The sequence below is a fragment of the Equus quagga genome, chromosome 15, assembly GCF_021613505.1.
Source record: "Equus quagga isolate Etosha38 chromosome 15, UCLA_HA_Equagga_1.0, whole genome shotgun sequence".
NCBI classification, from domain to species: domain Eukaryota; kingdom Metazoa; phylum Chordata; class Mammalia; order Perissodactyla; family Equidae; genus Equus; species Equus quagga.
Genome location: NC_060281.1, coordinates 44394418 through 44420504, shown reverse-complemented (window position 1 = coordinate 44420504; position 26087 = coordinate 44394418). Strand labels below are relative to the sequence as shown.

Below are 26087 nucleotides of genomic sequence, written 5' to 3'. Positions count from 1 at the left end.
AAGTGTTGAAAAGACACCCCATGGGCTTCTGCTCTGGATGCTTTTTCCTCCAATATAAATGGAAGGAGAAAGTGAGAGGCCTGATGGTTAGGCCGCCCCTGCATTTTTTGGTAGTGAATTGGTTGAGTAATTGTCATTCACTTGGAGGTGCCCTCAAGAAATGGCCGTGGAAAAAGGAGAGGCTTAAGTAAATCAAACTGATGATTGTGTTACAAAGGTTGTTTGATCTGTGGAATTTTGGTCATTATATTACTACCACTGTAATAAATTTGCATATTATAAAAATATTTTCTCTTAAAAAAAGCAGAGGAGGCACCCAGCCTGGTGGTACAGTGGCTAAGTTCACACATTGTGCTTCGGTGGCCTTGGGTTTGCTTGTTCGGATCCCAGGTGCGGACATGGCACTGCTTGTCAAGCCATGCTGTGGCAGGCGTCCCACATATAAAGTAGAGGAAGATGGGCACGGGTGTTAGCTCAGGGCCAGGCTTCCTCAGCAAAAAAACCCAGGAGGATTGGCACCAGATGTTAGCTCAGGGCTAATCTTCCTCAAGGAGAAAAAACAAAAGGCAGCAGCACTAGGGTACTCCTATCTAGAAATGCAGCCTAAACTGCAGTTTTTCTGTGGCAACTTGTCACAGTTAAAAAGAAATAGATGATCCTGTTGTTCTGGAGAAAATGTTCCATTGGAGTATGCATCTGATGAATGGTGACTCTGCAGGGTCTACAGCTGTTTCAGGTGAACATTTTTGAGCTAACAAGTGTCTCTTCTGTAAATAGGGACAAAATAATTGTTTATTTTCTCAGCGATTAAAAGATCCAAAAATGTAAATAGAGTTTCTTTGAGAATTTGTAACGCGTGTTATGTATGTTTTAGTCGCTTTTCATGATGTTTTTCTTTGACAATGGTGAAATTTAGATGCTATAGGATGTGGTATTTGGCCATGGCATCAGGACATCATTGGAGTCGTGTGGATCAGTTTAGCAGATTTTGGCTGTGTGTTGAGGTAGTATGACCTAGAGCTTCTTCGTCTAAATCCCAGCCCCACCACTCGTTAGTAGCCTTTACTAAGTTCCTTAGCCTCATTCTGCCTTGGTTTCTTCATCTGCAAAAGAAGGACGACAAAAACACAAACCTCATGAGGTTGTTGTAAGGATTAGAAGTGATTTAATATGTGCAAAGTGCTTAAAATAATGCCTTGCACACAGTGAGCATTGTGTAACCATTAGCTTACTATTTGTTGTTATGCTGGCAAGAGTGTTTTATTTTTAAGAATCTGTTCTTGGAAGGATCAGTTCTTTATACTGTGTATACAAAGTGAACGTTTTTAAAATGAAGTGCCTATTAGATTGGAAATACAGTTATTGAGGAAAACATTGTGAGGCTTTCAGCACCTTAGATTTGTCTTCAGAAAAGTTAAGCCAATTTGCGCTCTCATCAGCAATCTGTGAGTCCCTAGAAATGGAATTATTAGGCCAAATTAGAATGATTTTATCTTGCTAAATCTTAAAAGGAAGCATCTTTCCCTATTTAATCTAGGAAAAAATAAGCCAAAGAAGACAGGAGATATTTGGAAATATGAGGAAGAATTTTCCAATAGGATCTGTTGAAAAACAACCAAATAAACATTTAAGGGTAGGAAAACAATCATCTCTGGGAAATGCTGATAAATAGCATTTCCTGTCATTTGTTTTGTAGTGTTTGGTTGCTGTGGACACTCAGATACCTAACGTGATCTATAATATTTGGAGAAACTATCTTACTGTATTGCATTGGTTGTTTCTTTTAAACAAAAGAAACATTCCATTCCTTTGTGTGTGATACAACCGGGAAGCCAGAGGTTTCTTATGATTCACTTTGGCTGCATCAAAGGGTGACTTCTTTAGGTTGTCCCCCGTTGCATACCACCACCTCTTAGGAAGGAACTTTTCCTCAACTGATAGACTGCTCATCTCTAAAACATTATTCTTTAGTGTTCCCATTCGAGTTGTTAAATTGACATATTTCCTCCATCTGGGATGCATTTTTCCCTTTGCTATCCTAATGTTTCTGAAAACAGCATGGTTCTCTGTAAGGGATTGAATTCTGTATTTAATGGAGGTAGCTTCTATCACTCCCTCTCCCCGTCCCAATAAAGAAAGAACAAGAGCTGTTATTGAATCTATGGGGATTCTTAGAATCAGTCACGGAAGTAAAGTGTAATATGTATGGAGAAGAGTGGACACCAACACTGTGCACCTGAGGCCTGAGTGGGAAAGCCTTCCTCCAGGGAGGCTGGGGTTGTGGTTTCAGAGCCAGCCACTGCACATTAGGGACCTGCTGGTTCCCTCATTTTATATCCAGTGACTGGTGTTTTGTCCTTGCCCTGCGTTGGGTAATAATCTCTAAAAGGTAGAGACAGGCCGTTGAATTTTACTTAGATTATTATAGTGCTAATTAGAATTGTAGCTCTCAAATTTGGAGAAATTGTTGAAATTAAAATGGTGGGTCATTGCGTAAATGCCTCAGCATTCTTTTTCCCTTTCAATCTAAAACACCTCCTCTCTCTTCATTATATAATTACTCGCACCATTATTTGATCAAAACAATTTGTTATTTTCCCTCACAGTTTGGAAAATTAGCTGAATTTAGCTTTCTAGTTTCAACGTGGTTGAAATATAAGCTTTTTTTTTCTTTTCCCAGGATGTTTTGACCCGTGTTAGAACAATACCTTTTATCCCAGGCGCCAAAATATAGTACCTGTTATATGTTATAGAATTAGCTTCAGCCAGTGTTTACTGTGAGATTTCACCCTTGCAGACGTCAGCCTCGAAAGCCATTGAGGAAGCAAAAACAATAGCTCTCGTCGCTGATACTCCTTTACTTTTTAATATGTTTTAAGGTCCATTATTCAGGTTTTCTTTTTGGTTGGTATAGTTAGTGTGTGGTTATTCAAACTTTAAAGAGATTAACCCTTAGGTAAGTCTTTGCTAGAGATCACTTCTCATATGTTGTCCTTTAGAATATTTGGAAGTGAAGCTTTAATTTTCCTTAGTTTAATTAGCAGATAAGTGTTAACTATTAAGCCACAGTAAGTAAATAAATGTTATTTCTGATATTATCGTCATGTAAATTTGGCTTCAACTCAGGTGTATAATAGTAGTACCACTTTTCACAAATACATATGCCTTGGTTCCATTCTTTTTTTTGGTGAGGAAGATTGGTCGTGAGCTAACATCTTTTGCTGATCTTCCTGTTTTTGCTTGAGGAGGGTTGTCCCTGAGCCAACATCTATGCCAGTCTTCTTCTAGGTTATATGTGGGACACCGCCACAGCATGGCTTGATGAGCAGTGTGTAGGTCTGCACCTAGGATCCGAATCAGTGAGCCCCTGGCTGCCAAAGCAGAGCGTGTGAACTTAACCACTGTGCCAGCGGGCCAGCCCCAGCTTGGTTCCATTCTTGCAGATTCTGATTCCGTAAGTTTGGTAAGGGAGCCAGGTATCCTTACGTCAAAAGAAAAAAACCAAACAAGCAAACTCCAAGATGTAGAGAACATTTAAGGGTGGAAGTGGGCAAACTGTGTGTGTGTGTGTGTGTGTACTTGTGTGTTTGTGTTTTATGTACAAATGTACAGCTACTTGGTTATATTATTTTTAAAAGAGTATTTGTTACTGCTTTTTTGCCTTTACAGTATATTGGGAATATGTTCTACATGGCAGAATTATATTTTAAAAGAATTAGTCATATATGTATGATTTATGTACACACTGTGCAAATGAAGTCTTCTGTTGTGGTAGGAGATACATAGTTGCCTTCAGAGTTCCTGTTTCTTTCTCAGCTTAGACATTCATGAGTTAATTCACATCTGTAGCAGAGTCACTTTGTATGGGTTCTCCAGCTCTAATGGCCAACCAGCTATCCTTGTTTCACTAGCAAGTATTATTGGCTGCAGCTATCTCCACTGCTGTCTTTGAATGGTATAGAAAGTAGCTTAGGCTTAATCTTTTGTACTGTTGTCGTTGTTTTATAAAACTAAAAATAACAATGAAAGTGGAATAGAAGAAAAGTTTTGGCCAAGTATGTGCTTTATAGTTGACAGAATTTCATCTTTCGCCATGCTATTTTGGTAAACATATTCACAAAACAGTTGTTGCTATTCTGGGTGTGGGACTGTGTCTCCCAGGGCGTAAACCACTAGCTACAGATAGAACACGTTGAAAATCCAGCTGGAATTATTGTTACTTATTAATAGTATTTCTTCTATGTCTGTATCAAGTGGTGTGTTACCCAATTCAGGCTGATATTCAAATAGTTAAAGCCGTTTGCTTGCTGTTTTTACCTATACATCTTCAATTCTGAAGATTATCTTAGAAATGTAATGAAACTTAGGTAGATGTTATAGAATCATCTGTAGCAATAGTTTCTGTAGACCTTGATGGATTTTTGCTGGTCTCTGGTAAAATGAGAAATGTAATAAAAATATAGTGGGTTTTTCTTGAAGCTACATGCGTGATCTTTTGTCGTGACATTTCCCCTATTTTGATGTTAAAATAGGCTCTTTTTAAAATAAAATGAAGAGTATAGGGTGGTTTAACTTTTTTTTAAAAAAGTGTTTGCTTGCCAAAATAAAAAGTTGGCACCCTGTTTGATGGCCAGGTTTAAGTGTGTGCATTTCAAATTGATTGCTCTGTGACATTTCAAGGTCTGGAAATGACTGATGGAAGATGACAGTTACACTGAAAATGAGTGGTCTTTGATGGATACTTTGGCTCTTCGATTCCTCGTATTGGATAGTCTGTTTGGCATGGTGTACACATTGTATTGTGTTTATATCCTGTGTAGGGTCACTGGCCTTATAGTTCTGGTCTCCAGGCTTTGGTTTCCTGTTCCCAGCTGTCTGACCTTAAAGACAAGAGTGCTGATCCTTTTGCCTGGCAAGATCCATATTATCGCCTTGTGCCTACTCCATTCTTTACTTCCCTTTCCCTGCCACATTTTATCTTATTGGATTTGTTTCCAAGCAGATCCAATTATAATTGCCAGCCCACCTTTCTGCTTAGCACTGCTGCTGCCTCTGTAACCAAATATTGGCTTGACAACAGGTCTAGTCCATTATGAAATCACCAACAGCTTTGAGTATTTATCGATATTCTAATAGTATACAAGGCATTGTGTAAGATGCTACAGCAGATAGTAAGATGAATAAGATATATATCTGTTCCTTAAGTAAATTATAATCTACTAAAAGTATTAAACATACAAACAATCATGTATTCTTTTTTTCACTTTTTGTTTATTGTGGTAAAATACACATGACATGAAATTTACCATCCTATTTTTAAGTGTGCACTTCAATGATATTAAGTATATTTATATTGTTGTGCATCCATCACCAGTATCCATCTCCATAACTCTTTTCATCTTGTAAAACTGAAATTCTATAGCCATTAAAGAGTAACTTACCATTCTCCCCTCCCTATAACTCCTGGCAACCACCATTCTACTGAACTAGACTATTCTAAGTACCTCATGTAAGTGGAATCATAGAGTATTTGTCTTTTTGTGATGGCTTATTTCACTTAGCCTAATGTCCTCAAAGTTCATCCACATTGTAGCACACTGCAGAATTTCTTTCCTTTTTCAGGCTGAGTAATATTCCATTGCGTTGCTTGTTCATTCATCAGTCAGTGGATGACGTTTGGGTTGATTCCACATTTTAGCTTTTGTAAATAGTGCTGCTGCCACCAAGAATATGGGTGTTCAAATCTCTCTTTGAGACCCCTGCTTTCAATTCTTTTGAGTATGTACCTAGAAGTGGAATTGCTGGATCATATGGTAGTTCTGTTTTTAATGTTTTGATGAACCACTATCCTGTTTTCCACAGCAGCTGTATCATTTTATGTTCCCTCTAGCAGTGCACAGGGGTTCCAGTGTCTCCACGTATTCGCCAAGATTTGTTGTTTGGTTTTTTTTGACAGTAGCCATCCTAGTGGGTGTGAGGTGGTATTTCATTATAGATTTGATTTGCATTTTTCTAATGATTAGTGATGTTGAGTATGTTTTCATGTACTTATTAGCCATTCGTATATTTTTGGAGAAATATCTGAGTCTTTTGCCCATTTTTTAATCAGATTTTTTTGTTGTTGAGTTTTAGGAGTTCTTCATATATATTCTGAATATTAATCCCTTATCAGATATATGATTTACAGATATTTTCCTCCAATTCTATGGGTTGCCTTTTTGCTTTGTTGGTAGTGTCTTTTGATGCAAAAATAGTAATTTTCCTTAAGTCCGATTTGTCTGTTTTATTGTTTTGTTGCCTGTGTCTTTGGTGTCATATCCAAGAAATGATTGCCAAATCTAATTTCATGAAGCTTTTTCCTATGTTTTCTTCTAAGAGTTTTATTGTTTTGCATCTTATATTCAGGTCTTTGATTCATTTTGAGTTAATTTTCGTATGTGGTGTTAGGTAAGGGTCTAACTTCATTCTTTTGCATGTGGACATCCAGTTTTCCCAGCACCATTTGTTGAAAAGACTGTTTGTATCCCATTCAATGGTCTTGGCACCCTCGACAAAAATCACTTAACCGTATATGCGAGAGTTTATTTCTGGGTTCTCTATTTTATTCTGTTGGTCTGTATATCTGTCTTTATGCTAAGACCAAACTGTTTTGATTGTTGTAGCTTTGTCATAAGTTTTGAAATCAGCGATTATGAGTTCTCCAGTTTTGTTCTTTCTTTTCAAGATTGTTTTGTTTATTTGGGATCCCTTGAGATTCAATTTGAATTTTAGGATGGGTTTTTCTATTTCTGCAAGAAATGTCATTGGTATTTTCGTAGGAATTGCATTGAATCTGTAGATCACTTGGGGTAGTATTTACATTTGGACAATATTAAGTCATCCAATCTGTGATCATGGGATGTGTTTCCCTTTATTTGTGTCTTCAATTTCTTTCAGCAATGTTTTGTAGTTTTTACTGTACAAGTCTCTCATCTCCTTACTTAAGTTAGTTAATAGTTCATTTTTTTTGATGCTGTTGTAAATGGAATTGTTTTGGAATTTCCTTTTTGATTTTTCATTGTTTGTGTATAGAAATACAACTGATTTTTGTGTATTAACTGTGTATCCTGATACTTTACTGGGCTTATTTATTAGTTTTAATGGGTTTTTTGGTGGGATTTTTAGAATTTTCTATATAGAAGATCAGATCATCTGTAAATAGAGAGATAAATTTACTTCTTCCTTTCCAATTTGGATGCGTTTTGCTGTTTTACTTGTGTAATTGCTCAGGCTAGGCTTCCAAAACCTGTTGAATAGAAGTAGTGAAAGTAGGCATCCTTGTCTTGTTCCTGATCTTAGAGGAACAGCTTTCAGTTATTTCCTATTGAATATGATGTTCAGTGTAAGTTTTTCATATATGGTTTTTATTATGTAGAGGAGGTTTCCTTCTATTCCTAGTTTCTTGATTGTTTTAATTGGTTCTAGGTACTTTTACCATAAGCATTTTTGTGGTGGACATCTTTACTACAAGCATTTTTGCCACAAACATTTTCACCATATAACTAATTGGCCATAAGGCAATTTTGAGTCTTCTCTCTTTTTTCTTAGTCTGTCTAGCTAAAGGTTTGTCAATTTTGTTGATCTTTTCAAAGGATCAACTTCTGACTTTGTTGATTTTTCTCTAGTGTTTTTGTATTCTCTGTTTCATTTATCTCTTCTCTAATCTTTATTATTTCCTTCTCCTAGCTTTGGTTTTATTTTCTTCTTCTTCTTCTTCTCTCTCCTTAAGTTGAAAAGTTGGGTGTTGATAGGAGATCTTTCTTGTTTTTTAAGTGTTTGTAGCTATAATTTTTCCTCTTATTACTGCTTTGTCTGCATCTCAGAAGCTTTGTGGTATCTTTGTTTTCATTCATCTCTAAGTATTTTCTAATTTTCCTTATGATTTCTTCTTTGAGTAGTTGTTGTTTAAAAGTGTGTTGTTTAAGTTCCACAGTTTTCTGAATTTTCCTTTTGTTATTCATTTCAAACTTCATTCTCTTGTGGTCAGAGAAAATACTTTTTATGATATCTTTCTTTTTGAGTTCTTGTTTGACAGGTTTTTTTGTTTTTGTTTTAGGACTTTGAATATTTTGGTCCACTGTCTTCTAGGCTGCAAAGTTGCTGATAAGAAATCTGCTGATAATCTTATTGAGGATTCCTTGTATGTGATGATTCGCTTCACTCTTGCTGCTTTCAAGATTCTCTTTGTCTTTTGAAACTTTGATTATAACGTGTCTCTCTGTGAATCTATTTGAGTTCATCTTACCGTGTTTCTTGAGCTTCTTGGATGTTTATATTCATGTCTTTTATCAAATTTGGGAAATTTTCAGCTGTTATTTCTTTAAATATTCTCTCTGTCTCTTTCTCTCTCTCCTCTTTCTTGGATTCCCTCAGTGCATATGTTGGTCGTTTTGGTGGTGTCCCACAGTTCCCTTAGGCTCTGTTTTGCTTTTCTTCAATTTTTTTCTTTCTGATTTTCAGACTTGGTAATTTCCCTCGTCCTATTTTCTAATTTGCTAATTCTTTCTTCTGCCAGCTCAAATCTGCCTTGAATCCCTCTAGTGATTTTTTCATTTCATTTATTGTGCTTTCCAGCTCCAGAATTTCTTTTGAGTTTCTTTTTAGGCTTTCTATCCTGTTGTTCATATTTCAATTTTGTTCATACATTGTTTTCTTGATTTTTCCATATTTTCCTTCTGTTCTTTGAGCATCTTTAAGACAGTCATTTTAAAGTCTTTGTCTAGTATATTTGCCAGTAGGTCTTTTTCAGGGACAGTTTCTGTTGATTAATATTTTTTTCCTTTGAATGTGCCATACTTTCCTGTTTCTTTGTATGCTTTGTGATTTTGTTCAACACTTGACATTTGAATCTAATAATGTGGTAACTCTGGAAATCAGATTCACAGGTTTTGCTGGTTTTGTTATTATTTGTGTTTATTTTTATTTCTTTATTGTTGTAGGCTTTTTCTGTGCCAAGGATCAGCCTGAAATATAAACTTAAGGTGTTTTCGGGTCTTTTATGAGTCTTTCTCTTGCCATGTGTAATCACATTCTAATTTTCCCCATTTTCAAATGTCCTAATCTTTAATGTCTGGCTCCTGAAAGGAGAAAAAAGTGAAAAATTAAGGGGAAATGGGAAGTGCCGCCCCTTTAAATCTCCTGGCGGTCATTTCATTGAGAAGGGGAGGGACTTTTAAGAATGTAGAGAGGTGTAGCAACAATGGCTGCTGTCTCTTTGGCACCTCTGTGATCAGAAGCAGCAGTGAGTGATCAGAGCATAGATCCCTGATATTTTGATGACAAGGTTCATTTTGCCCACTCTAGCTCCTACATGCTATGAGTAAGCTGCTCCCAGAACACATGCACAGTTGCCTGTCATGTGGTTAGGGGTGAGGGATGGGTAGTTGCTACTGTGCTCAGAGCTGAAATTGCCTGAAGTTATCTGCAATTTATCATCCAAATCTTCCCCTAGAAGTCTAGACTCCAGAGTTCCAAAATAGTTCTATCAGATAGATTTCTGCAGTCTAATTGTTGTCTAGATGAGGAGACCCATTCCTGGAGCTTCCTACTCCACTATCTTCCCAGAATCCTCCTCAACAATCATGTATTCCTACATAGAGTAAGCTGTATCTTAAGAGAAGTAGAGTACAATCAGTGATAAAGGAATTTCAGGTAAGATTGATTGCATCTTTGACTTGGCAATCTGTAACTTTGGGATAAGTTTCTTAATCTTTTTCAGCCTCAGTTTCCTGTATGAAACTTAGGGATAATAATACTGATATCAAGATCACTGTGATGATAAATGATTAATGTAAAATGCATGGCTGAGTGTTTGGCAAGGATTCAGCAACCATCTTTTTTTTTTTTAATTAATGTTATGATAGATTACAGCCTTGTGAGATTTCAGTTGTACATTTTTGTTAGTCATGTTGTGGGTACACCACTTCCCCCTTTGTGCCCTCCCCCCACCCCCCTTTTCCCTGGTAACCACTGATCAGATCTCCTTGTCAATATATTAACTTCCACCTATGAGTGGAGTCATATAGAGTTCGTCTTTCTCTGACTGGCTTATTTCACTTAACATAATACCCTCGAGGTCTATCCACGTTGCTGCGAATGGGCCAATTTTGTCTTTTTTTATGGCTGAGTAGTATTCCATTGTGTATATATACCGTATCTTCTTTATCCAATCATCAGTTTCTGGGCATGTAGGTTGGTTCCATGTCTTGGCTATTGTAAATAATGCTGCGATGAACATAGGGGTGCAAGGGACTCTTGGGATTTCTGATTTCAGGTTCTTAGGATTGATACCCAGTAATGGGATGGCTGGGTCATAGGGTATTTCTATTTTTAACTTTTTGAGAAATCTCCATACTGTTTTCCATAGTGGCTGTACAAGTTTGCATTCCCACCAACAGTGTATGAGGGTTCCTTTTTCTCCACAACCTCTCCAACATTTGTCACTCTTGGTTTTGGATGTTTTTGCCAATCTAACGGGTGTAAGGTGATATCTTAGTGTAGTTTTGATTTGCATTTCCCTGATGATTAGCGATGATGAACATCTTTTCATGTGTCTATTGGCCATATTCATATCTTCTTTTGAGAAATGTCTGTTCATGTCCTCTGCCCATTTTTTGATCGGGTTGTTTGTTTTTTTGTTGTTAAGCAGTGTGAGTTCTTTGTATATTATGGAGATTAACCCTTTGTCGGATAAGTGGCTTGTAAATATTTTTTCCCAATTAGTGAGCTGTTTTTTTGTTTCAATCCTGTTTTCCCTGCCTTGAAGAAGCTCTTTAGTCTGATGAAGTCCCATTTGTTTATTCTTTCTATTGTTTCCCTCAACTGAGGAGTTATAGTGTCCGAAAAGATTCTTTTGAAACTGATGTCAAAGAGTGTACTGCCTATATTCTCTTACAGAAGACTTCAGGCCTAATCTTTAGGTCTTTGATCCATTTTGAGTTTATTTTGGTGTGTGGTGAAAAAGAATGGTCAATTTTCAATCTTTTGCATGTGGCTGTCCAGTTTTCCCAGCACCATTTGTTGAAGAGACTTTCTTTTCTCCATTGTAGGCCCTCTGCTCCTTTGTCAAAGATTAGCTGTCCATAGATGTGTGGTTTTATCTCTGGGCTTTCAATTCTGTTCCATTGATCTGTGGACCTGTTTTTGTACCAGTACTAACAGCAACCATCTTTTACTATTATTAGCATCTCCCCCCCAAGCAGTGTTAAAGGTTGTGATGATTTTTACACTGATTGATGAGTGATGATAAAGATAATTCTTCCAGGTAAAGGGAACGAGAAATAAGGGTACAGAGTTTAAATATTTTGGAACAACTTTATGAAGCAAAGGATGTAGCACAGTAGCTAATGGGGATAGAGTAAGAGAAAATGTAGCTGTAGTTGTTTTTTAATTTAGTATATACAGGAGAACGGTTAACTGCTGCTAAGCTTCCTTCCTTCCCCTCCCTACCCCCCTCCCACCCCCCACCCCTTACTCCCCAACCCCTGAAGGAAAGGAACTCCTGAAGGGGTACAGTTGAACTGAGGCTGTCATCATTAGAATACGATTTTGGAGTTGAGGAGAGAAGATTGAGTCAGTAAGCAAGGTGGAGAGATTTATTTCAGATGGGAAAAGTCCTGGCCACAGAAAGCTTAAAGAATTTAAGATTTTGGAACTATATTTTGCTAGTTTTTCAAGTATGTCATTTTTACTTTGCTTGGTCAGGATTTTGATCTTGGCAAGTAGATTTTTATCTTATCATTTGATGACCTAATCAGATTCTGCTGATATTGAGTCTCTCTTTTGTATTTGTTTAAAAGATCAAAAAATTTGTAATTTTCCTGGAAATACTTTTAAAACCAAGATGAGGGCTCACAATAGGCTATATTTAACAATGAGTCTGACTCAACTTATGGTGTGTGAACCTTTTGTTTCTTGGGGTTTTTTTTTTCCTTTGTTTCATGATGCTTCAATATGGAAGAATGTGGCTGGACCACAGTATGATTTTTCCAAGGTTTAGCTCTATGAAGGGCTTATTATTTTGTAAAATTTGAAGCTTTGAGAAATATTAAACTGTCAATTGATTAAAAATACGGATTAAATTATGTTAGTGACAAAGAAAATGCCAGTTTGAAGTGTTAATGTTTGAGTCCACAATAGTTTTTGCATATTTACATTTATCTTTGACCCTTGGCAGGGAGAAGAATCCTGAGGCACACAGGCCTTTTTTTCCTGGAAAAAAAGATATCAGTACGGTGAATTTTTAAAAATATAACTCTAGTTTTGTGATATATAAGGATGCTCTTAAGGAGAAAAAACTGAATGTGTTAAAACTTTTAGTCTTCATTTGCTTTATGTCTTTCAAGTATTAAATTGACATTTTATTATGCATTTGAGCCCTTTGAAATATTTTAATCTGTGAAAATTCATTGTTATTTCACTTTTTAGTTCCTATAGTTTAAAAATATCTTACCACAGATACTTTTTAAGACTTCAGAGCTCTCCTGCTAAAGTAGATGCCTGATCTGTGTCTGCTTTTGAGGTTTTAGTTCTTTCTTGGCCTGTGGCCATTAAGAACCTGTGCAAAGATCAGTAGATACGGGTGCTAGCTTTATCCTTCTATCACAACAGTCTAGGTCTGTTCAGAATTTTGCATCTTCCTTGCAGTTTAACAGCCGTCTCTTTTTGGTTTTGGCTTTCAACAGTCAACCTTCAAAGATCTTTTGTTTCTGACGGTTGAAGAAATTGGCTCAGTGTTCTTACTCTCAGACAATTATTTTATTGTTTATGGGTAACTGGAACTAGCTACTAAAGGTTTCTATGATGAATCCCTTTATTTTATTGGAAGCTTGTCGTGTCGAAATGATTCGTCATTATAATTCCTGGTGATTGAGAAAATTGTTTTTAAAGCAAATAGTATCAAAAAGTTCATTCTTTTCTGATTTTGTACTGCATATTTTTCCTGTGCCTTATAACAAATCTCTCTTGTTTTTAAACATAAGACATAGCAGGTTTAATGCTTGAGATAGTGCTATTATAAGATTCTTAAAGAAATACATTCCATAGGAATTTTCGCTTTATTTTAATGATATAAAGTATTATTTTCGTAACTGCAGATAAGGTTGAACCTATCTTATACAATGAAGAGTTTAGAACTTCAAAAACATATCACATCAACAACCCTAATTAACCCCAGGGGAGCAGTTTAGTGAAGAATATTTTGAATTCTTAATGTAATATTTATACTTGCTGGCTTATTTTGATTATTATAAATGTTTCCAAATATCACCTTGTTTTATTTAAACGTGTCAGTGCATTTTCATGAGTGAATTTCCATGGGGGATACAATTCCACCTTTATTAAGTGAGCCAGTAGGAAAGTATGATTTGGTTTCCACAGTTGATTTAAGTCAACCTATCAGCAACACATCTGTTCCATAAAGTTAGGTACACCTGGACCATGATGATGCTTAATTGTTTTCTTACAGAATTGTTTAGAACAGTCACATTAACCAACCAGTGGCCAGCAGTTACTGATCACTTACTAGCTGCAGACACTATTCTAAGTGCTTTAGTGTGTTCATTCATTTATGTTATCAATGTTCCAAATGCATGTTTCCCTTCCCTTCTCCTTCTGTTTTCCTTCCCCTTCTCCAGGCTGATATCCCGTAAGACAGATACTTTTAAGAAACACCCAAGTCAAAAATAATAGTAGCTTCAGTTAAGACTGTTAATTTATGGAACCCTCCCTGGGGAAGAGGAGAACTAGAGAAAGGGGTCAGGAGACCTGAGGTGGGACCAGGGGGAGGAGAGAGCAGGTGCCCTGGAAGGTGCTGATGTAACTTGAGTGAATGCCAGTCGGAAGGGGGAACCACAGGTGAATGAAGTGCGGTGTCTGCCGCATAGAGTGGATCATGGAGCCACTTTTGATGAGAAGGCAGAGACAGCAGTCAGCTTTGAGAACCTGAGCAGTAGAATTTAAAAAGACAGCCCAGTGGAAGGAGGTGACATTTTGCCACAGAGCCAGCAGGAAGATGAAAAACAGAATTTGTAACAGGGATGAAATAACTGTGGATGAAAAAGTGGATGAAAAAGAAGTCTAGCCTTAGATTTCCAAAGAATGAAAGAGAGAAGAAACACGTGTTGTAAACAAATAGCTTCATACACAGGATGATGAGTACTGGCCATATCTTTGACTGGATATTCTACAATATGTTACATCTTTTGTTGGATGATTACCTATCTTATTATTTGTATGTGTATGTAGCTAGGATGTTTCACACACGTTTATTCTGGGGAAGCAGATGAAGTTTGAAATTTCACAGGCCTAAATTTGAATCTCAGTTATTACATGTCTTGAGCAAGCTACTTTTCTGACTCTCTCTCTCTCCCGCCACCCAGTTTTACTGAGATATAGTTGACATATAACACTGTGTAAGTTTGAAGTACAACATAATAATTTGATGTATGTATATGTTGTGAAATGCTTACCACAGTAAGTTTAGTTAACAGCCATCACCTTAAATAGTCACAGATTGTTTTCTTGTGATGAGAACTTTTAAGATCTACTTTCTTAGGAAGTTTCAAGTATACAATACAGTATTGAGAACTATAGTCACCATGCTGTCCATTAGAGCCCCAGAATTTATCTTATAACTGCAAGTTTGCACCCTTACACCACCTTCACCCATTTCCCACCCTCTCCCCCCACCTCTGGCAACCACCAATTTGTTCTGTTTCTGTGAATTTTTGGGGTTTTTTAGATTCCACATATAAGTGAGATCATACGGTATCTCTTTCTCTGTCTGACTTATTTCACTTAGCATAATGCCCTCGAGGTTCATCCATGTTGTCGCAAATGGCAGGATTTTCTTCTTTGTGTGGCCAAGTAATATTCCAGTGTAAATATTTACACGCACAAACACACAATAGATGAAATACATATTTTTTTCTTCATCTCTTCATCCATGGAAGAACACTTAGGTTGTTTCCATGTCTTGGCCATCGCAAACAATGCTGCAATGAAAATTGGAGGTGCAGATAGCTCTTCAAGATAGTGATTTTGTCTCCTTTGGATATATACTCAGAAGTAGAATTGCTGGATCATATGGTAGTTCTATTTTTAATTTTTTGAGGAAACTTTATGCTGGTTTCCATAGTGGCTGCATCAGTTTACATTCCCACCAACAGTGCACAAGGGTTCCCTTTTCTTCACATCCTCACCAAGTCTTCTTATCTCTTGTCTCTTTAATGATAGCCTTTCTAACAGGTGTGAGGTGATATCTCATTGTGGTTTTGATTTGCATTTCCTTGATGATTAGTGATGTTGAGCGCCTTTTCACGTTAGTGTTGGCCATTTGAATATCTTCTTTGGAAAGTATCTATTCAGATTCTTTGACCCTTTGTTGACCCTTTGTTAATAATGGGTTGTTTGTTTTTTGCTATTGAGTTGTATGAGTTGCTTATATATTTTGGATATTAACACCTTATCAGATATTATGAATCTCTTACTATGGAAAAATAATCAAATACTATGAACCATTTATATTTTGAATTAGATATGTGGTTGCAAATATTTTCTCCCGTTTTGTAGGTTGCCGTTTCATTTTGTTGACCATTTCTTTTGCAGAGCAGAAGCCTTTTACTTTTATGTAGTCCCATTGTTTAATTTTGCTTTTGTTGCTTCTGCTTCAGATGTCATATCCAAAAAATCATTCCCAAGACCCATGTCAAAGAGCTTTTTTTCCTATGTTTTCTTTTAGGAGTTTTATGGTTTTTGGTCTTATATTGAAGTCTTTAATCCATTTTGAGTTAATTCTTGTGGGTGGGATAAGTTAGTGGTCTGGTTTCATGTTTTTGCAGGTGAATATCCAATTTTCCCAGCACTGTTTATTGAATAGACTATCTTTTCTCCATTCAGTATTCTTGGCTCCTTTATCAAATATTAGTTGACCGTATATGCATGGGTTTATTTCGGGGCTCAGATTCTTTTCCATTGTTGTATTTGTCTCATTTTGTGCCAGTACCATACTGTTTTGATTACTATACCTTTGTAATATAGTTTGAAATCAGGAAGTATGATGCCTCCAGCTTTGTTCTTCTTTCTCAGAATTGCTTTGGCTCTTCGGGGTCTTTTGTGCTTCCAAATGAATTTTAGGATTGTTTTTTCTATTTCTGTAACAAATGCCATTGGAACCTTGATAGGGACTACATTGACTTTATAGATGGCTTTAGTTAATTTGGACATTTTAAGAATGTTGAATCTTCCAGTCCATGGGCATGAAATATCTTTTCATTTATTTGTGTCTTCAATTTCTTTCAGTTTCAAAATTGTAGTTTTCAGTGTGTAGGTCTTTCACTTCTGTGGTTAAATTTATTGCTAAGTATGTTTTTGATGCTATTGTAAATTGGATCATTTTCTTTATTTCCTTTTCAGATAAATTGTTAGTGTGTAGAAATTCTATTCCTTTCTGTGTGTTGATTTTGTCTCTTATCACTTTAGTGAATTCATGATGAGATCGCACAGTTCTTTGGTGGAGTCTTTAGGATCTTCTGTATATGAGATCATATCATCTGTGAACAGAGATAATTTTACTTTTTTCTCTCTAATTCAGTTGCTTTTTATTTCTTTCCCTTGCCTGATTACTCTAGTTTCTAGGACTTAGAATACTGTGTTGAATAGGAGTGGTAAGTGTGGACATCCTTGTCTTGTTCCTCCTCTTAGAGGAAAAGCTTTGAACCTTCTACGATTGAGTGTGGTGTTAGCTGTGAGCTTGTCATATATGATCTTTATTTTGTTGAGGTATATTCCTTCAATATCCAATTTGTTCAGAGTTTTTATCTTGAATTGATGTTGAATTTTGTCAAATGGTTCTTCTGTGTCTACTGAGATGATCATGTGATTTTTATCCTTCTTTCTATTAGTGGAATGTGGATTGATTTGTGTATGTTGAACCATTTTTGTTTCCCAGGGATGAATCTCATTTAATCATGGTGTGTGATCCTTTTAATATGCTATCGAATTTGGTTTGCTAGTGTTTTGTGGAGAATTTTTGCATCTATACTCAAGAGGGATATTGGCCTATAGTTTTCTTTGTTTTGCAGTGCCCTTATCTGGCTTTAACATCCAGGTAATACTAGCCTTGTAAATTGAGTTTGAGAGTATTCCCTCCTCTTCTGTTTTTTGAAAGAGTTTGAGAAGGATTGGCATTAATTCTTCTTTAAATGTTTAATAAAATTCACCAGTGAAACTGTCTGGGCCTGGGCTTTTTCTTTCTTTGATTACCAATTCAATCTCCTTACTCATTATTGATCTGTTCAGATTTTGTATTTCTTCGTGATTTAGTCTTGGTAGGTTGTATGTTTCTAGGAATTTATCCTCCTAGGTTGCCCAATTTGTTTGCATATAGTTATTCATAGTAGTATCTTATTCTTTATATTTCTGTGGTATCAGTTGTATTATCTGACTTTTTTGAAGTAGATTCTTCATCTGTGAGATGAAGATAGTAATAGCCAACTGTAGAATGGTAAGTGATGTAATGTATGTAAAACATCTAGGAAAGTATCTGTTGTTCAATCAGGGCTAAACAAAAGTGAGTTACTCTCTTAAGGAGAGGCCACAAAACAGTTTTCTCTTTCCCCTTGTTATGGGATAAATGGAAATTAAAAAGAGAAAACATACAACAACAACATTGAACTCTCTTAGCAACTCTGTTCATAAGAGTGAGGCCACAATTTGTGTTTTATTTATTTATTTACTTTTAAAGATTGTATTTTTCCTCCCAAAGCCCCCTGGTACATAGTTGTGTACTTTTAGTTGTGGGTCTTTTTGTGGGACACCGCCTCAGCATGGCTTGATGAGTGGTGCCATGTCCGCGCCCAGGATTCGAACCGGCGAAACCCTGGGCCGCTGAAGCAGAGCATGCGAACTTAACCACTTGGCCATGGGGCCGGCCCCAGGTGTTTTATTTTTTAAAAATGTAAATGGCTTAGGAAGAAGGGAGTGTTGATTCAAGACTGTGTGATTGGTTAAACAGTAAAAATCATTTCAAAATGTATGTGTTACTTTACTTGAGTTCCATGCAAAAATTATCAGAAATTAAGCATTGTATGTTTGACTTCTGAGAACAGTGATTCACATGTATTTTAAAGTCATATATTAACAAAGTTAACATTGGCCAGATTCCATTTTTCCCAGTTTGAAGTTTTAAAGCATTTGTATAGTGATGATCTTTTAAAATGCTACTTGTTATAGCAGTTGAATCACTGAAGAGATGTTCCTTTTTGTTTTATTCAATGTTATTGAGCTTTATCTTTTTGATATAGGACTATTTTATGATGTTGTAACTGTTTCTTTTATAAGAAGATCACTTATTTAAATTGTTTTTAAAAGTTACAAGAGTAGAAGCAACATTTTAGTTTTAAAAAATTCTTTATCATGTCTAAAGACTATTGGGAAATAATTCTGTTTTTTAATTTTTCAAAACTAATGTTGTCATTCTTCTTTACTTTGACTAATATAATCCTAAAGAGTATTCATTGGACTTGTTTTAATATTTTTTTCTGATTTCAAGGAATGAAAAATATCTGAAAATGTCTAAGGGTGTATTTTCATGTGAGAATGCTATGTTTCCTATTTATTTATTCTTATATCGTTAGTTAAAAGTTAAATCAATATGCTTTATCATTTATCCATATAGTATATATAATCAATACTAATATTTTAGTTTTGTGATGCCAAAGAAATGTCAGTAGTTTTAAAAAAATGTGGATCTTGAATTTCTGTTGATTACTTAATTATTGTAAGCATTTATAAACTTTATTCCTCATGAATACGTGCATTTGAAGATAGTATTATGTGATTTGCACAATCATTTTTGAATAGTTGAAACCTAAAAGAATTGCAAATTGCAAATTTCTGTGCCTGATGGAAATAAAGTAAGTATGAAGTATGGTAGCTATTTGTTTTTGTATATCTATTATATAAATTGGCAAATGTGGGGGCCTGCCCGGTACATAGTGGTTAAGTGTGCACGTTCTGCTTCAGTATCCTGGGGTTCGTCAGTTTGGATCCCAGGTGTGGACATGGCACTGCTTGACAAGCCATTCTGTGGTAGGCATCCCACATATAAAGTGGAGGAAGATGGGCACAGATATTAGCTCAGGGCCAGTCTTCCTCATCGAAAAGGGGAGGATTGGCAGCAGTTAGCTCCGGGCTAATCTTCCTTAAAAAAGAAAAAACAGAGTATAAATTGCCAAATGTTACTAAAATAGCACTTTGGTGTATCTTTTGGGCTTTTTTTTTCTTTCCTCCCTTAAGTGTTCCCCATCTTTAACAGTTTGTGCGTTATTTCTTGCTATCATTTTAACAGGTGTCTCAACGCTTGTACCTACTGCAAAACTAAACATGCCAGAGGAAATTTGGCCAGTTATCCAATTGATGAACTAGTAGATAGAGCCAAACAGTCTTTCCAAGGTAAGAGTTTCCAGAATTGTATGTGATTTTAGTCTTCTTAATTAATTATAGTAGTCTTCTAAGTAACATTTTACTTTAGATATATGCTGTTTTAACTTTCTGAAGAGTTTATAAATGTTTTAGCTTATCTAATAGTAGATGTTACCAGATTCAATCATTTAAGTTATAATATTCACATTACTCTTCTTTTATCAGTCTTCCATTTTCTTATGACTCTAAAGTAAGTGACATATTGTGAACTTTATCAGCCATGTTTAGACTCCATGGAAAAGACAAACAAAAATGAAATCACCTTCTGATGTATATGTTTTAAAAATAAAACACAAATTGTGGCCTCTCTCTTATGAATAGAGTTCCTAAGAGAGTTGAATGTTGTTGTATGTTTTCTCTTTTTAATTTCCATTTATCCCATAACAAGGGGAAAGAGAAAGACTTCTGTGGACTGAGTGCAATACTTTTCAAGATTTGTACCTCTTTCTTTGGTAATTTTTGGGCCATTTAGAAAATAGAGCTCATAAGGGTTTTCAGACTTGAAAAGGGAAGGTGGATTTTGCTATCAGCCAATAAAGATAACTCTCCTTATCCACAGGTTGGACCAGTAAAGAGTGGTACTGGTAGAGAGTCCTAATGACAATAATTCTTTGTGTGACTGTCCAGCTACTTCTGAATCATCACTTGCTGGAAAATGTGATTGTCTCGGTATCTCTCAGGATGTACTAAAGACTTATCTTTAACATGAGTCACAGTAGTGTTGACACATAACTGCTTTTACCATAAAATTCCTCTTTTGTCTTTGTCTATAATATGTATATATAACATTGATGTGTGTTTATACCCAACATGAGATAATCTGTTGTCTGTGGGTTAATAGTTTTGGCAATGTGCTTTTCCTTTTACCAGGTAACTTGGAGTGCTACTTTCAGTACTTCACACCCTGAATCTTAGAAAGTATGAGTTCCAAATACATTTCTCTATTTAGTCTATGTAAAGCTTTTATCAACATGAATTTTCAATGCTTTTTATAAGAGAGAAAAATACCCCTAATTGATTTATTAACACCTCCCAACAATTTTTTTTCTACTTTTATATTCTTAACTCAGTTCCTCCTCTGTTTATATTCACCTTATATTGAACAAGAAATAAAAGGAAGCTCATTGACTCTTGCCAGTGTTCTGTTTGAGAGTCAGGTAATTATATAATCTGAGGAAAAGTCTGGGTGGCTGTTTTCTACAACATGACTACTTTAAGGATTTTTTAGAGAGAACATAAATTTGCACAGAAACCTAATCTGTTTGAAAAATGATATTCTTGCTGGCCCTGTTAATTGGTGTTTGTTTTCCCATGTATCTATCAGATAATGAGGATGTTAAAGCTATGTGATCTATCCACCAAACACTACAAATTGGAAGTCATACAAATTAGTTCCTTTGAGGTACTTTTTCAACATTATTCATTTCTACGTACAACTACATAACTTTTAAAATTTTTCTCATTTTACTCTGAAAATTTATTTTAAAAAATATGAAACTGTTAAATCACCATGTAGAAATGAAAGCCACATGGCTGCTTTGTATCTATCCTCACCTGTAACCTATACGTAACAGTTTGATATGATTGCTTCATGAGTTAATAAGGACACATTTGTGTGTTATATGTGACTTGAGAAAAAAGAAGAAAAGAATAAATATAGTTTTTATAAACTGATTATAGAATTGTTCTAAAGATATCCAGTTTAGCTCTCTGACTTATCTTTAGAAAAGCCCTCTGAGCAACAGAGGTGCAGTGTGTTACTGCTGGTAGACTCTAGTTGTTATTAACATTGCCATATCCAAGGAGGTTCAGCCAGTTAAGGTGAGTGATTCAAAGACTGTATCAGAGGTTAGCAGTGACTTAGTGGCTATTTATAGAGAAAGCATTTAAAAGATTTATTTAGTATTACTTTAATCATCATCTGTAGATTTTATATATATATATGCCTTTTATTCCCACTCATAGAATGTTTGCAATCTAAAGTTTTTCTCTTGTCTTGTTAGCTGTATATTAGAGTTAAAACTGAATGCAGTTTTTGGACTGGTGAGCTCATTTGATTGATATGTGGTACTCTTACTAAAATATTAAGGTCATAACTTTCTAGGTAAGCCAATGTGCAAGGGAGCATTCAGAAGAGATTCTGACATAATCATGAAATCATTCTGAATGTAAAATGGTTTCCCAGAGCATTGAAAACATGCTGGCTATACATCCAGCTGCCAGAAAATAAGAAAGGGAGCTCATTAACTTTTGAATAGATAGCATTAAAGTCAAAATTATTTATATTTTTAAATGGAAACTTTATCTTTTACCAAAAAATATATATATTTAATTTCTGTTTAATTGGTTCCCTAGCTTTTTTTTTCTTTTTCTTTCACTTAACCTAGTCCCCTTGACACATTCATTGACTATTTTTGCCTTCTCACTGTGTTCATCGTTTTTGCGGCAGTTCTGCATTTAAGTGTAAGATTTGCCGGGTAGCCTCTGGGTATCTTCTCATTGTTCTAACAGACTCTTGGGAAACTTTCCCCCTTACTTCCTCACCTCTGCTAAGATTCGGGTTTTAAAAATTCCTAGGCATAACAGTGTTTGGGGCTGGGGTTTGACATGGTTGCATTTTAGATATCTAGAAAAACATGTCAAGCAATGACCAGGACTTTGTTGGGGCCAGAATGAATTTACAAGCTAGTGTTTTCTAGGATATTTGTATTGATTTTTCTCTAGCAGCTAATCAATCAGTTTCAGTTGTGTAAGTGATGGAGCAAAGCTTTTTAAGTGTGCTGGGTGAGTGGTGTGGAAACAACACCTTTCACTGCTGTCTCTGGAATCAAAATGTAGAGATGATGGATGAGCTGTTTCTATAGCTATCGTGTGCTTTTCTAGATCTCATTTGTGTGTTGCTACTTTTTTTCTCCCTCATAAATCTGAAAAAGACCCACAAGATAAGTGGCATAAAACGCTTATGGAAAGGTAAATAAATTAAGATGAAATATTCAAAGCAGGGAGGAAATTTCTTGATGCTTAGTGATTTCAGTATTAATGTTGGAATTTTAAAAAAATGAATTTTGTTCAAGACTTGCAAAGACACTGTCTTCTGTGTATAAGATTAATTATGAAATGCAACTGGAAAACATTGCTTCCTGCCCTTTTAGATAGGAAAGAATATGAGCAATATTTGATTTTTCTGGTGTATAAACTTTATATTGTTGAGTCGTATGGTTTATATCAAGCTGCATTTGATTACCTTTAGTAATAGTCACTATATATTGATTTTGATCTAAGATTGAAAAGAGACTAATAATTGTATCCTCTTAATTTGTATGGCAGTTATTTAAATGTCTTCTCTATTCCTTTATCTTTTCATTTGTGCTGTGTTCAAATAAAATTGAGAAATCTATTTCTTCTGTAGCATTAATAATGTTAATTTACATTTGTTATACATTGTCAACTTCCAAAAAGGATTTTAGGCAGCTTACATTAGATGATTGTATGTAATAGACCATGAAAATAAAAGTTGTATAAAATGCTGTATTGTGTTTAGAAGAGGGAAAATGATTTTACCAACTGGTGAATCCAGGCTCTGCAGGAGAATAAGGAAATCAGGCGAGTCATATAATTTGATATGAATGTGTAAAAGGAACTGTATAGTTTATGATGAGAGATGTACATGTTTCTAGGCTGTTAAAACTAAGAAGAATTATTTTCATATGTCCTTTCCTAAGAGACATTGAATAGTCTAATACAAATGCCTTTAGCTGGTAATATATAGAAATTGAAAATATAGTCTCTACGTAGCCTTTTCTTTTGTTGATTTTTACAAAGCCCAAAAATGTAATATTAAAATGTAACTCTTAAAAGAAATTTCAATGGGAAAGCTAAATAAATGTAATGTACATAGTACATGTAACTTGATAGGGGGACCTGATGTCTAAATATGTATCACATATTCAATTTAAATAAGCTGAGGTTAATCTCTTTGCTTTCAGAGAATGTTAGTTAGGGCTGTCTATGACAAAGCAGGGTATAATTTACCTGGCCTTTGCCTATTCAGATCTTTGAGTTTCTAAGTCAGTGGTGTTCAAACTTTTCTTAGCAGTAAAAGGAAACTTTCTTCAAATGAAATTTGAAAAGTGAAAGCAGAACTACCATGATTGAAGTAGAGGCGGGGCCCTGTTTAATGAGCCCTTACCTCTGAGGTTTTTCCTCAGAAGCTTTAGGATCCAGCCTGTATTGCCTCGTTTAGATTAGTATTTCTCTGGTGTATTCTTTAACACGCCATTCCAGGGGTGGCGGACATTTTCTTAAAGGGCTAGATAGTAAATACTTTAGGCTTTGTGGACTATAAGGTCTCTGTTGCAGCTGTTCATTTCTGCCCTTGTGGCAGGAAAGCAGCCATAGGTAATACGTAAATGAATGGGCATGGCTGTGTTCCAATAAAACTGTATTTATAATAGGAGATATGAATGAAAGGGTTCAGTGGTCAACTTCAGGGATAGCTAACTTAAATAAGACTATGGCAGAACTTCCTGCTGTCTCTAATATGCTAACAAGTATCATAAATCCATAAAAGAAGGATATTGTGTTTAGGAACTAATGTTGATCTAGAATAGATCAGTTTTCTCAATCTAGCTGTTCATTTTAGTCACGTGGCAATTTTATAAGACCAAAACCAAACTTAGGTCTCTGTCCCATTCCTGACAAATGCATCACAGTTTCTGTGGATGGTGGGCTCTGCATTTTCTAAAATACGGGTGATTCTGATATATAGCTGGAGTTAACTATAATTGAGAACCATTAGTTGAGATGATTTTTTGGTTGAAGCTATAAAATGAACTGACCATCTCAACTTCTATTGAGAGGGACTGTGAGGAGGAAACCCTGGTTGATTAGTAAAGAATGAGCCAAATGGGGGAGGCTGGAGGGGCAGCGCAGTGTCAGTTGCTGACACCACCCTGATAGTTGGTGGATGGTTTCAGAATCCAAGGGTGCTTATTTAAGTTCAAAAGCTTGATGATTTTATCCCCAAGGTATCATAAGAAGGTCAACTGACATTTACTGAGGTTTTACTGTGCTGTGTGGGAATTAAAAAGATGGAAAAGACGTAGTCCTTGTCTTCAAGGAGCTCTTCCTAGTTTAAAAGGACAGAGAGTAACAAATCGGACTAATAAAAATTAAAGTACTAAAGTATTAAGAAAAATCATTGAGCCTTTTAACTTAAATAAGCACCTTTGGATTTTGAAAACATCCATTACCTATATAGGGTGGGGTCAGAAAATTGACAACGGTTGTGTTGCCCTTCCGCCTTCCCTAACTCTGAACATTCTTTACTGATCCACCAGCATCTCTCCTCAGAATCCCTTTCAATCAGAGTTCGTGGTAGCCACTGCGATTTGATTATGCTTAGTATTCTAGATGAAATCTGCTTGCCATTCTGAATCTGGAGGTTTATGTGATGCAATCACATGGTTGATTACGTCTGCCAATAAGATAGGGAGGCTAGTGGGTAAGAATTGCTGATAATTGAGCAAACAGCTTATCCTTGCAGTGGGAAACAAGGATGCAGTCCCGAGGCTGTTTTACAGAATGACATTTGTTCATAATTCACTGAGCTTTCATAGTTCAGAGTACATATAATGCAAAGTACAGAAAATTTGGAACTTCCAGGAATACCTTTTTGTGTCCATCTTTAGGAAAAGTAGAGTGTAATCAATCTCCCACTGTTGTTGGTGAGTTTTTTCTTTTTACTCTGTTGTGTTCCACAAAACAGCCTGCAAATATGTAAGCAAGAGTAAAAAATATATAAAATAATGAGACCCTGGGAAAACAAATGAGAATAGGTAAGTCAAGACTTGGTGTGGACTTGGAACATGGGAAGGTAGGTGTAGTCATATATGCAGTTTTGACTCTGAACTATTGAAAGCTTATTGTCAATAAGGAAGAAAAACCCCAGCTTAGCATTAGATTTAAAAGAAACTTTTCACATGTGAGATCATCAAGGGAGTACTGAGAGATGTAGTAGGTCTCAACAGCATCCCTTTAACAAAAGTCACATACTTTGTTTCTTAAAGTTGTATATTTTGGCATTCCTTGTTAAAACTTCCAGCTGTGCCCTGAAAAGCATTTAACACTCTGAAAGGATTTCTTGGGAGGCTAAGACAATACATTCCAAGTGTTTGTGACTCGCTAGTGATCCGGCCCCACTTCTGTAGCCATTGGGTGCCACAAAGGAATCCCGCGACAGAGGCTAACAGCTTAGGGATTTGCAGACCCTAGGTCGTTTTGTGAGATGATACATCGGAGTGTATACATCAGGAAGAAAATATTAGAATTTGTGTTTATTTGTATTTTCTCATCCTTTAAAATTTTCTTTCTTTTGTATATGTTTTATGTTGTACATTATATGTTAGTACAATAGTACATGAACATAATAAATATACATTTATGGGGATGCATTCTTAAATTTTTTAACTGATTCAAGAAAGTGATTTTTCAAAATGTGGGAACTACTGAATTAGAGGAACAAATAGCTTTCCCATTTCCCACTATCAACCTAATTTTTTCAGCCA

At 35.7% G+C, this 26087-nt stretch overlaps 1 protein-coding gene across 10 annotated transcripts in view; it reads left to right on the top strand.

Annotated features, from left to right (window-relative positions):
* Positions 1 to 26087, top strand: part of CDKAL1 (CDK5 regulatory subunit associated protein 1 like 1) — a 611046-nt gene that overhangs the window by 246128 nt on the left and 338831 nt on the right. For all 10 annotated transcript variants that reach the window (XM_046640830.1, XM_046640826.1, XM_046640831.1 and 7 more), the window contains exon 9: positions 19388 to 19491. In XM_046640830.1, the coding sequence (XP_046496786.1) occupies positions 19388 to 19491 (104 nt within the window). The remainder of the gene's footprint in view (positions 1 to 19387; positions 19492 to 26087) is intronic.